This window comes from Nannobrachium achirus (genome assembly GCF_963921795.1).
Source record: "Nannobrachium achirus genome assembly, chromosome: 6".
In the NCBI taxonomy this organism is placed as follows: Eukaryota; Metazoa; Chordata; class Actinopteri; order Myctophiformes; family Myctophidae; genus Nannobrachium; species Nannobrachium achirus.
The window spans coordinates 36,446,161-36,458,232 of NC_137815.1; the positions used below are offsets into that span (position 1 = coordinate 36,446,161).

At 41.5% G+C, this 12,072-nt stretch overlaps 2 protein-coding genes across 2 annotated transcripts; both read left to right on the plus strand.

Annotated features, from left to right (window-relative positions):
- The first annotated feature begins 1,367 nt into the window (after positions 1 to 1,367).
- LOC308286682 (protein transport protein Sec61 subunit alpha) lies at positions 1,368 to 8,310 on the plus strand. Its single transcript, XM_080727778.1, has 12 exons — positions 1,368 to 1,490; positions 2,456 to 2,523; positions 2,634 to 2,699; positions 2,984 to 3,062; positions 3,641 to 3,772; positions 4,310 to 4,419; positions 4,532 to 4,685; positions 5,091 to 5,251; positions 5,663 to 5,860; positions 6,551 to 6,742; positions 6,979 to 7,055; positions 7,157 to 8,310. The coding sequence occupies exons 1-12, from the start codon at positions 1,484 to 1,486 to the stop codon at positions 7,341 to 7,343; spliced, it is 1,431 nt and encodes a 476-aa protein (XP_080583904.1). The 5' UTR covers positions 1,368 to 1,483; the 3' UTR covers positions 7,344 to 8,310.
- Positions 8,311 to 9,132: 822 nt separating this feature from the next.
- On the plus strand, positions 9,133 to 11,252 carry chchd4a (coiled-coil-helix-coiled-coil-helix domain containing 4a; the record flags this gene model as incomplete). Its single annotated transcript, XM_080728184.1, has 3 exons — positions 9,133 to 9,255; positions 10,021 to 10,119; positions 10,867 to 11,252. Exons 1-3 carry the CDS (start codon positions 9,234 to 9,236, stop codon positions 11,250 to 11,252), a joined length of 507 nt encoding a protein of 168 aa, XP_080584310.1. The 5' UTR covers positions 9,133 to 9,233.
- Between the last annotated feature and the right edge of the window lie 820 nt (positions 11,253 to 12,072).

The following is a 12,072-nucleotide window of genomic DNA, read 5'->3' on the forward strand; positions in this document are numbered from 1 at the left end:
TAGAAAACATTTTTATCAATAATAGTGAAAATAGCAGAACTTGTAGATCTGCTATTTTCACTAGGCTACATTTGAAATAGGGCTTAAATCAAATGTTTGAAACTTTACTCCCTTCCAAGTTAAAAGTACAATAGGCCTATTTGTCACTGAAATGCAGTGGAGTGAAAGTGTCCAAAAATACAAATTAGCCCTATTCATGGCCCGCCCACTCAGCATCCCCCTGGTGCTGAAGTCACGTTTTGAAGGGGAAACCCTGCTAAAAGAGTTAACAAATTTTATGCAATTTCCGAATAGTAAAGTATAAAATACGGCTAGCATGATCAAGAACACAAGATAGTAAAAGGCAGAAAGCATTATAATTTACTTTACCATTCGAAATAATGATTTGTTGGCTTTAAGTCCAGCTATTTCTGTATTAATTTCCCCTTCTAAACTGACGTCAGCACAACTGGTAAAAACCTAGCCCAACCCTACCCTCCCTGCCCCTTCCTTGTATATACTGTACATACTGATTGTTTAGACTTACTGTTACCTGCCCCTTCCTTGTATATATTGTATATACTGTACTTACTGATTGTATAGACCTACTGTTTTCTTTTTCTTTCTTTTTTTCTTTACATGTCTACTGCATAGTACTGTGTTCTATTTGTCTGTCATTCAATGTTATATGAGATACTTAAATGGTTTCCTGTTGAAATAAGCTTAGTCTTTTCATGGATCTCCTTTTAGTAGACCTTGTACCAGTGAACTGTACCGTCATGAATCTGTACATTTTCCTATGCAAACTTCTAATAAAGCCTTCAATCAATCAATCAAGCACGGCACCAGGAAGTTGCTGAGAAATTTGCTGAGTGGGCGGGCCGTGAATATAGGGCTAGTAGTCACGTAAACAGTACAGCCCTACAGTACAGACTCAAACAATGTAGCCTACAGGAGAACAGTAGTACCAGAGCAGTATAATCAGAGAGTGGTGTCACCGCGGGGTCAGAAACAGCGCTGGTCACGTGGTTCATTGTCACTTTACACCTCATAGACTTCAATGCATTTTGTAAACTTCCGGTTCGCCGTTTGTCACTATACGCCAATAGATGTGTGCGTAGAAGACCTGGCCCCATGAAGTGAACGGGAGTGACGCAACTCTCCATTCTAGGGCTCTGAGTAGTACCGTCCACCACTAGTTATGTATCCACTTAAACCAGAGTTATTATGATTTAAACGCAGAAGACAGATTAGGACGTACCATGGGACGTACTCGTCGTCTACGTCGTGCGTACATTACTTACAATGCATGCCGGGAAGTGTAGTTTGTAGCGGCGGAGTGTAGAACTGACGTGTAGAAGCCGTTCCATTGGTGACGTGTCTTTAGACCGATCTCTCTTTTCAGTGCGGAGCGGCTTGGATGGTGCCACACATTAAACTGTGCTGATCGCAAGAAGTGGCACAACACCGGTAACACAACAAGGACCCACACACCAAGGCCGCCATGGGCAGTAAGTATTCTTAGCACCATAACATTAAACACCATTTAAAATTAAATGCATGTTGATTTGGTTAAAACTATCTAAAAGGCAGTGGACTTTTCTTTCTTTTAAAGCTCTTGTTAGCATGCTAGCTAGTAGTACTCAAGGTTAGCTAGCAACTAGTGATCGAAGAAGAAGGCTGTTTTAGCTCCTATTTACTAACGTTAGCTGACGGTACATTTGCTGCTCGTGTTTAAATCTAATTTGAGATTTAACCACCGAGTCATTTGTTAGATACGTTTAGTTCCAAATCTCTATATTTCTATTCTAGCAGTTGCTGCTTGGACGTTCATCATAGACCTACTCAATGGACGAGATCACTTTAGCATCGTATGCTGGGTGACCTACCGTGAACATCTCAGGATAAATTATGTTACATTTCTGACAGCTTAAAAGGAAAATAAAAATCTGTTTTACACCTTGATATCGGCAATTAGGTTTGTTTTGATTCTGACCCTCAGAATAACACAAATCGGATGCTTTGTGCTTTGATTTGACGGCCACAATAAAATGACTCTGTATCAGAGTCAGTTTCAGTGATTGATGAAGCTGCTTTGTGCTTAGTTGGCATGCAGAATAATCACAAGCGTTACCCGTTTTATCAATCGGATGTTGGTGGATAATGACGTAATTATGTTTGCATAAATACTAGACGCGTCTATTTATTTATTTATTTTCCCTTTTTCCTAGCTTTTACTGCCTTGACAGATATCTGTCAGGCATGTCTAGTTTGTGATGACGTTGCAGCCAAAGCAAATGTTTTCAGGGTGGTGAAGAGATGATGTTTCAAAAAGATTGTTGACTTTCTTTTACATGCTGTTTGGCGTTGTAACTTCAGTGTTGCATCAATATAATTATATTAGTATTGGTATATTTAGCATATTAGTCTAAGTGATTTTTTTGTTTGGTTTATTAAAACATTTTTTCTTCTTCAGTTAAATTTTTAGAAGTCATCAAGCCGTTCTGTGCGGTCCTGCCAGAGATCCAGAAACCAGAAAGAAAAGTAAGTTTGAGTCGATTGAATTGAATAGTGTTATTAAATAATATACACTGTGTCCCAAGTTTGATTGTCCGTGAAATTAAAAATAACGTTGCTCCCTATTTTTCCTTCAGATTCAGTTCAGAGAAAAAGTACTATGGACCGCCATCACTTTGTTCATCTTCCTAGTATGCTGCCAGGTTAGTTTCCAGTGAATCACAATAATAACCCATGCATGTTGCACAAACTCATTATGACTTATATAATAAATCTATCACAATGATACATGCAGTACCAATCTAAAACCTAATGTGTATACTGTAATGTTCCTTGTCAAAGAGTTTTGTCACTATAGCGGAAAGTAACTTGCTATAAGTTATTTTCTTCTGTGACCGACTTGTCATCTACAATAATAACAGCTCTTTGTTCCTGCTGGGAAAGGTGTTTTGTTACATTTTGTCCTATTATTTTCTGGTCTTTTCAGATCCCGCTGTTTGGCATTATGTCATCAGACTCAGCAGATCCCTTCTACTGGATGAGAGTCATCCTGGCCTCCAACAGAGGTGAGTGAAGTGCCAGATAGCAGTGTTGATTTCGTCGACTAAAACTATGACAATTTCTTTTTGTCGACTACCTTTTTTCACAGATGAAAAAATAAAATAAAAACTACGCTATTTGGACTAAAACTAAATATATTGACAATTTTCTCAATAAATAAAAACTAGACTAAAATGTTAGGGAGGGACTCATGGAGAAGAGATCCAGTAGAACTAAAAGACGTCAATTTATGTTTGGTTGCGCTCTGAAAACACCAGATCGGCTATTTTCAGCATTCAACCAAGTCAGGCATTACGATGCCATCAAGGCCTGCCAAAATACATTTTTGTTGACAAAATCAACTGTAGATTTAGTCGACTAAGATCTTATGATATGTGGATAATTGTCTGCCTTGTCTGAATCGCAGCTCCAGTATGTATGGAGTCTCTAGTCTCTACTCAACTCTTATCACACTTTAACTAACCTTATCAGGTGTTGATAACAATACTAGACAGGGTTTCAGCTACTCTTGGCTATAGTGTGTAAATTAATTCCAGTGATTGTCAAGACACCAGTCTATAATCCACTGTGTTTTCCCCCCCAGGTACTCTGATGGAGCTGGGTATCTCGCCCATCGTGACCTCAGGCCTCATCATGCAGCTGTTGGCCGGAGCAAAGATCATTGAGGTCGGAGACACCCCCAAAGACAGAGCCCTTTTCAACGGAGCCCAGAAATGTAGGTTTACTTACCTGCCTTCAACTCTCACTGCTTTTAGCTGGAGATGTCACGATTATGAAGACAATTTTAGGTGATAAATTGTCATACAAATAATAGTGGTTTTTGCATTGAACATGATAAAGAATTTCTGTTTTCTGACTTATAGGCTTTGTAAACAAACATGTACAAGGCAGATATGACAAATAAAATAAACTATGCAATGATTGACACTGTCACTGTTACCAATAGTCAAAAATAGATAACGTACTATGGCCAAAACGGGCCATATATTTCGATGCAAGTAGCAGATGCAAAGCCTTGTGAGCTTGTAGACATGCATTACAGATTAATAGAAAACGATTAGGGTGATTATGTAATAATTATGACAGGCCTACTTTTAGCACCTACTTTTAGCACTCACCACAGTCACCAGTCATCACCACATCCTTTTGAATCTCTGAAGATCTCCTGTTTACCTTGATGTCACAGAGCCTTCTGTGCTGTTTGTTGCACTGCAGCATTATTGTTCATCACTTCTTTCTTGTCCTCTTTCAGTATTCGGAATGATCATCACCATTGGACAGGCCATCGTGTACGTAATGACCGGCATGTATGGAGATCCCTCGGAAATGGGTGCTGGAATTTGCTTGATCATCATCATCCAGGTTAATAAATATGCCCCACAACTGCCCTGTCTTATGTGCATAAAAAAATAAAGGCATCTCCCATCATTTCTCCCATTAGCTAAAAGCTAGACACCTGTCCTTTTCCCCCCAGCTGTTTGTGGCCGGTCTGATCGTGCTCTTGTTGGACGAGCTGCTCCAGAAGGGATATGGTCTGGGTTCTGGTATCTCCCTGTTCATTGCAACCAACATCTGCGAGACCATCGTGTGGAAGGCCTTCAGCCCCACCACTGTCAACACCGGCAGAGGTATGGCATCAGACTGCTAGAAGCTTGTCGTACAGTGGTTAGATCAGTGTTTCCCTTCAGGTTGAGACCCAAAAGAGAGATTAGACGTTTGCTTGGGTCCCAAACTAGTGAAAATATAGCTTTTGGGGGAATGTTTTTTGTTAATGTTTTGACAAAATGTAGGAAACAAAAAATGAAGGGACCTATAAAAATGTGTCTGTGACCCACACATTGGTCCCGACCCAGTGTTTGTGAAACAGTGGGTTAGATGATAATACAAGCTCATAACTCATTACAACATGTTAGTGAGGTTGTAGATTGGCTATTTTATTATGTTTTTAACTGCAAGTTGAAAGTGGTTCCCTCTGAGCAATGGAAAGGAGGAGACAGCATTGATTAACGGTGCAAGCCTTGGTGTGTTTACAGGTACTGAGTTTGAGGGAGCCATCATCGCTCTCTTCCATCTGATCGCCACCCGCACAGACAAAGTGCGAGCTCTGAGAGAGGCCTTCTACCGACAGAACCTGCCCAACCTCATGAACCTCATCGCCACCGTCTTCGTCTTTGCTGTAGTCATATACTTCCAGGTCAGCTCGCAGTGCAATCTTGATGAATGTTCTGTCTCAACAAACTTACATCACCACTGGCGATGCCAGTGACATCACCACTGGCATCACCAGGAATGATGGTCTCTCATTGGCGTTTAATGATGTTGCCAGAATTGCTGGTCCCTGTTTGGGCTAACACACACAGCTACATACATACCTACAGTACATACCTACCTACATACACAGCCGAAACGCAGTACTTGTGCTCTCTGCTGGCGTAAGTAATTAGGCTAAATAAACTGCAAGTAATAGCCTGGGCGGATCCTAAATGGGCTGAAGAAACTGCAAATGATAGTCGCGGTATTTATTTGGGGGTGCTTTTCAGTACTGTAGTTGTGCATGTCTTGTTGATGGCTAAAAGTCTAAAATCTGTCTGCACACTTGTTCTAGGGCTTCAGAGTGGACCTGCCCATCAAGTCTGCACGCTACCGTGGACAGTACAACACGTATCCCATCAAGCTGTTCTACACCTCCAACATCCCCATCATCCTGCAGTCTGCCCTGGTCTCCAACCTCTACGTCATCTCGCAGATGCTCTCCACGCGCTTCAGCGGAAACTTCCTGGTCAACCTCCTGGGAACGTGGTCTGTAAGTACAGTACACCACCTTGACTGGACTGGGCTGCATGGTGCCACAACCCATTTCTTTTATCTTCAAATATTTGGGGCGTTTGTAGGCCTTTATTTGACTCGCTGATGAGGGCAGTGTGCAGTGTGCCCATGTAATATGACTATATGAGCCCAAAGCACTTGGCTCGGATCGGGTCTCCCCTGCCACACATGTGCACTTGGAGAACGAGACAGTATAGCTAGGCCTCTCATAATTATTACATGATTGTCTAATCGCAATTATTTGCGACAATTGCAATTATTTTTTCATAATCATTTCCATGTTGGAGTTTAAAAAGAATTAGTGGAAATAGCCGATCTACAAGCTCATTGTGATGCCTTTTGAGCTTGTAGATCTGCTATTTAAGTTATTGGTAGTTTCTGCCCTGTGCCTTTTGTTTATGAAGCCTAAAAGCAAAACAGAAATGTACATTTTAGTCAGTTCTGATGTCCAATGCCAAAAACATAATTAAATTGTTAATAAACAAGCCAAATTCTACGATTTGTAATTGTGACAGTATAGCTACTGTATGCATGAGGAACAATGCGAGAACAAGTACCATATCAGATGTATTTCATTTAAACATGACATTGCTGATTACAGTGTGTCTTTTGGTTTTGATGGACTTGACTGACCTGGGATCTAATCAGTACATATATTTGTGTTCAGGACGCGACTAGTGGGGGTCCAGCCCGTGCCTACCCAGTGGGAGGTCTCTGCTACTACCTTTCTCCTCCGGAGTCCTTTGGTTCTGTTCTGGACGACCCGGTTCACGCTTGCATCTACATCGTTTTCATGCTTGGCTCCTGTGCCTTCTTCTCCAAGACCTGGATTGAGGTCTCAGGATCCTCTGCCAAAGATGTAAGTCAATCCATAATGTGTGCTTTGGTTGCGTGTTTGCAAGCGAGTACCTACATCGTATAGTTTGTTATCAACTAATGGCAAAAATAGCTGATACACAGTTCAAAAGATTGTCAAATATCTTTCAAATGTTTGCCTTAGTGACGTGCACAAAATAGCCACACCAGGCTAAATGTGGTTAAACATCCATGCTGTTGGACGTTCTGAATGAACGCTTTCTTTCTTTGTGTGTGCAGGTGGCTAAACAGCTGAAGGAACAACAAATGGTTATGAGGGGACACAGAGAGACTTCTATGGTGCATGAGCTCAACAGGTACAAAGCAACTTTGGTTATTTGGTCCCCTTCGGTCATGCAGTGCTGACGTTGCTGTAGTTTCACTATGAGTTATAAATTACACATTTTTCTTATTCCAGGTACATCCCCACAGCTGCTGCCTTCGGTGGCCTTTGCATAGGAGGGTTGTCTGTCATGGCCGACTTCCTAGGTGCCATCGGTTCTGGTACGGGAATCCTCTTGGCCGTGACCATCATCTACCAGTACTTTGAGATCTTTGTCAAAGAGCAGAGTGAAGTTGGCAGTATGGGAGCACTGCTGTTCTAGAAGTTATCCCTCTTTTCCAACATAACACCAGACGCAGACCATCCATTCTCTACAAAACTTGTTCTGTTTTTGTTTCGCATTGTTCTGTAATATGCACATCACATAACGTTTTTTGCATCTGGGATGTGTCCATTCTGCCACATTGGTCTGTCCATAGTACCCTTTTTGGGGTATGAGTATAGGCAAAAAAAAAGTCTTACAGGTGAAGACCGGCTGACCATTCGTCCCAGGGTCCAGCATAGAATTATTATTTTCCTGTTCTATTTTCAGATAGTCATTGCCCATCTGCTTTCAGCCTGGCTGAGTGTCCTCACTTTAGACAGTTGGTCTAATCTGCTGAAGAATGCCTGAAAGCACAATTATTGTGTGCGAGGTCCTATCATTGACCCCCTCCAGGTGTTGGGTCACTTTAGCTTGTTCAAGGAACACTAAGAGAGCAAGACGGTGCTTTATTCACAACACAACGCACTCTTGTCTTGGACCTGTATTTTCTTTTTTTTTAAAGAGTTCTAAGTACAAAAGCCATGTCATGTTCATTTCAGGTCATTGGATGCAGTGCTTGAGGTTTTCAGGGTGGGGGGGGGGGGGGACATATATATATTAGGACTTGAAGTATACATTATACTTTGGTATTCCTGATGACCGCTCTGACAAAGCTCTTGGGACTGTTTTCATTGACCTTTGTATTTTGATGTTTTAAAGTTTAAAACCATAGGACTGTTAATATGTTCACGCTGGTCTTACCAGGGACACAAACGTCTCTCTGGGTCCCTGATGGAAGGGACGTGTTTGTCTGTGTTAAGCTCCTTTTATTATATCCCAGACTGAATCGCTGCACAAAACTGCCGAGACATGGTTGGACGAGGATGGGTTTGGTAGGGACGTAAATGTGGGTTCATTTTTTGGTTTTTACTTTATGTATCGGACATAATTGTGTTATTAAAAAAAAAAGTTTTTTTCCAACACAGTTGGAGGTTGTGTTTTCATTTGATTTGAACTTGTTCTATTAAATCGAGTCAAAATATTGTTTGACTTTGGCTTTACATGTTCTGTTGCTCTGGATTAAGTCTGTATGCTGAAAGCCGCAATTGTTTATCAAAACATGATGGAGAAATATAATGGCTATGGTATGGCTAAGTAAATCAAACAAGAATTTGTTCTGGTGGACTGGCTGAGACTGACATAGAAAGTAAGCACCGACATCACACCAGCTGATGTCACGGACAGACAGTCGAGGGAGTAGACAAGAACGGCCCATACAAGGAAATATGCACACTGCCACGCTCCATCCCATACTCTATGCTCCATCCCTTTTATATACATACTCTATGCTCCATCCCCATACATGGTCTGATGAGGTCATTAGTATGACACGACACCCCTTCCACTGGGGATATAATGGAATGCACACGATGATGAGACCAGTTTTGCGTCAGAGTTGAATGGCAACGAACGAGAAGACAGGGATCTATTATATTAGCCAATAACTGCCTAATCGATAGCCACCGCACAGCAGAGTCCGAGGCTTTTTTTCATCCTCAGCCTACTAGGTTTAAATGCACCCATAACTATCTATCACCCCCTTGTTCCACATCGATATATTGTACCACTACAAATACAAACACAATATAAATTATATACAAAATACAGAGTACGAAGGAGGATGCCCGCTGCTGAGGCTTAAACTGGGTGGTTTAAAGCCTAACTGACGTCGTCATTGTGCGCCTCGAAGTGGATGACATCACTGAAGTTCAAGTTGTCAGAAGAAGCCGGGTGGTTATGGAATGAAGCTCAACTTTTCTTTCGGCATTACATTTTTTTCAAAAACACAATTTCCCACTGTATAGGAGACTGTAGAGGAGGCTCGACAGAGCAGAGAAAGCGGCGGGCATGTCGTACTGCAAGCAAGAAGGTAAATGGCGTTTTTATCTGCTCTATTTAGACTCCACTCTTCAGCAATGTCATTGAGTAAGCTAGCATGCTAACCTATGCTACTATGGACCACTTGAACCTGGTAGTCTGACAGACTGACTCATGTGAGCTGACAGGCTAGCCTAAAGCAAACAACAATATATAACTGTTGCTGTGCCTTTCTTTACCTTATTGTTAGTTGTGGGATTGGTTTCAGTGTAGCCTCGGAAACCCAGACTTTTATTTAGTTTCAGTGTAGCATGGAGTCCTGCTGTGTGTACGTTAAATAGCTGTCAGTAAAAAAAAAGTAAAAGTGCTGAAGTTGGAGAGCTGCCAAATAAATGACTGTCAAACCAGGTCAACCTAAGTAGTTCAAACTGCTTACGTCGCACTGGGGCCACCAAGCCTGGCAAGCCGTGATTGATGCATAGGCTTATACGTAATGTTACATGATGGGACTTTGTTTCAGCCTCAGGGCTTCATCAACATTTTGTTTCATGGGGTTCACCTTCTTTATCCAAGGCACTTTATAGAGATATGTATTTAGTAGTACTAGCCTTGGACCAAGAAGACTATTATAGATTTCTTTAATCGATACTCTAATTTTCATATCAATCATAGATAATGCAAAGTCAGATTTGATAAAAAGAAATCTGTGATAAGTCTTGATCCAAGGCTAATACATATACATTATCAGTATTATTAGGCAGCTACACTTACTACAGTACCTGTATTCATTTCAATTTCTGCTTTTATTTCCAACAAGGTAAAGATCGCATCATCTTTGTGACAAAGGAAGACCATGAGACACCCAGCAACGCAGAGTTGGTCGCTGAAGATCCCAACGATCCTTATGAGGAGCAGGGTTAGTGTTATTACATGTCAGAACTGTGCTATACTTTAATCACTATAACAACTCATACTTTAGAACTGTGCTATACTTTACCCACTTTAAACCCTACAGAACTGAGCTATACTTTAACCACTTTAAACCCTACAGAACTGTGCTATACTTTAAATCACTTAAACCCTACATACTTCCACTTCTACAGACCCCCCAGGAGTCTGTCCTTGGCCCCCTCGTTTCTCCCTTTATACCAAATCTTCCGGCGAATAAAATACATAACAAGGCGTTGTGTTGTGAGATTCCTATTTTTGCTGAATGGTCATCTATTTTCACAGAATGTTCACCTATATTATGACATGCCAGCCCAGCATAGAGCAGTGAAGTCTTACATCACTGCCGCTAGAGGGCGCTATCCCCCTGGGTAAACAAATCACCCCACCGATTTTACTCATATGGATATGAAGCATCAACCGACTGGAAAAGTATTAATTTATCTAAAGAGTAACACAGTCGTTATTGAATGTAACTCAATATCATAAACCACACAGAGTCACATGTAGCTGACAAAATCTTATATAATAAAAATCTAAGATTTGCATATTATGGAAATTCCAATACAAAAGATAGCGCTCCGCTGTAACACTGGGGTAGTGTCGTCAAGACTTTGGTACTCTTTAGGGATGCTAGCTAGTGTTGTGTGCATGTGGTTAATAGAAGAGTCATTTGGTTCATTCATGGTGATATATTTACTATTCTCTTCTCTAGGTCTAATCCTGCCAAATGGAGACATCAACTGGAACTGCCCGTGTCTGGGCGGCATGGCCAGTGGACCCTGTGGTTCTGAGTTCAAGGAAGCGTTCTCCTGCTTCCACTACAGCAAGGAGGAGATGAAGGGCTCAGAGTGCATCGAACGTTTCCGTGACATGCAGGAGTGCATGCAGAGGTATCCCGAGCTCTACCCCAAGGACGAAGACGACGGGGACGCACCCCCTCGGGATGGGCCAGAAGCCAGTGCTCCCTCTCCTGCCCCGGCTGCTGACTCTGACTCGTCGACTCCCGCTAGTGACATTACCCCTGCACCTCCAACGCCTCAACCTGAATCCACATCCGACAGTACACCACCTCCAATAGACAGCCAGAGTGCAAGCTAATAAGGCCAACCTCTCCATTCCCGATGTGGTACAAAAGCACTGCCCACCATAGATCACTTGAGGAACTCGGCTGTACGTGGTGTGATTGACCGTCGTTGTGCTGTCATTTGCTTTCAGAAACGATAGTTACAAAACTCACACACACACACAAAAAAGAGGTTCTAGAAAGGGTACACAGGCCATTGGTGGAACTGTGTACTGTAAGAGACTGTCGTAAATGTAGGCTGCTTTGCCCACTGACTACCTGAACACTGTTGCAGGGGCATTTTCTGTGAGACTTGTATCCAATAGGGCATAGCAGTAGTGGACATTTTGTAGTTCCACACATACAGTAGAAAGCCCATTCATTTGTCCCCATGAAAATATTTGAAAACCGCAAAAAATACAAAAAATAATAGTGTATAATATAATTAAATATTAAAATGCTAGAGATTGAACAGCATTCCAAAAATAATTAATATAAATATTTTCTGAAGTCTCTGGGAAAAATGATTTGGCTTTCTATGTTTGGAACCATAAATTGGCCTTGCCCTTACAGGGACTCAATTTATTATGTCTTGAATGATACTTGATCAAATCGGATGATTTGTCTCCTGTTAGACACTGTTTCAACATCTATCACTGGCTAGGTGGAGCTTTTGATATTTGTGCAACGTCTTGTTTTTTTTTGTCAACACTGGTCACCTCTGACAATTTATAATTGAGGCATTTAGCAGACACTCTTAATCCAGAGCGATTTACAGTAAGCAAGGACAGTACAAGGTAATACATCAAATGTATAGAAATAGTAATCTAGCATCTAGGATCATAAGCCAAGAGA

Excerpts from the sequence above, each read along its gene's own strand:
- LOC308286682 (XM_080727778.1), top strand. Across the intron at positions 2,700-2,983 it reads TCTTCCTAGTATGCTGCCAG|ATCCCGCTGTTTGGCATTAT; the intron begins GTTAGTTTCCAG and ends TGGTCTTTTCAG. Across the intron at positions 3,063-3,640 it reads CATCCTGGCCTCCAACAGAG|GTACTCTGATGGAGCTGGGT; the intron begins GTGAGTGAAGTG and ends TTTCCCCCCCAG.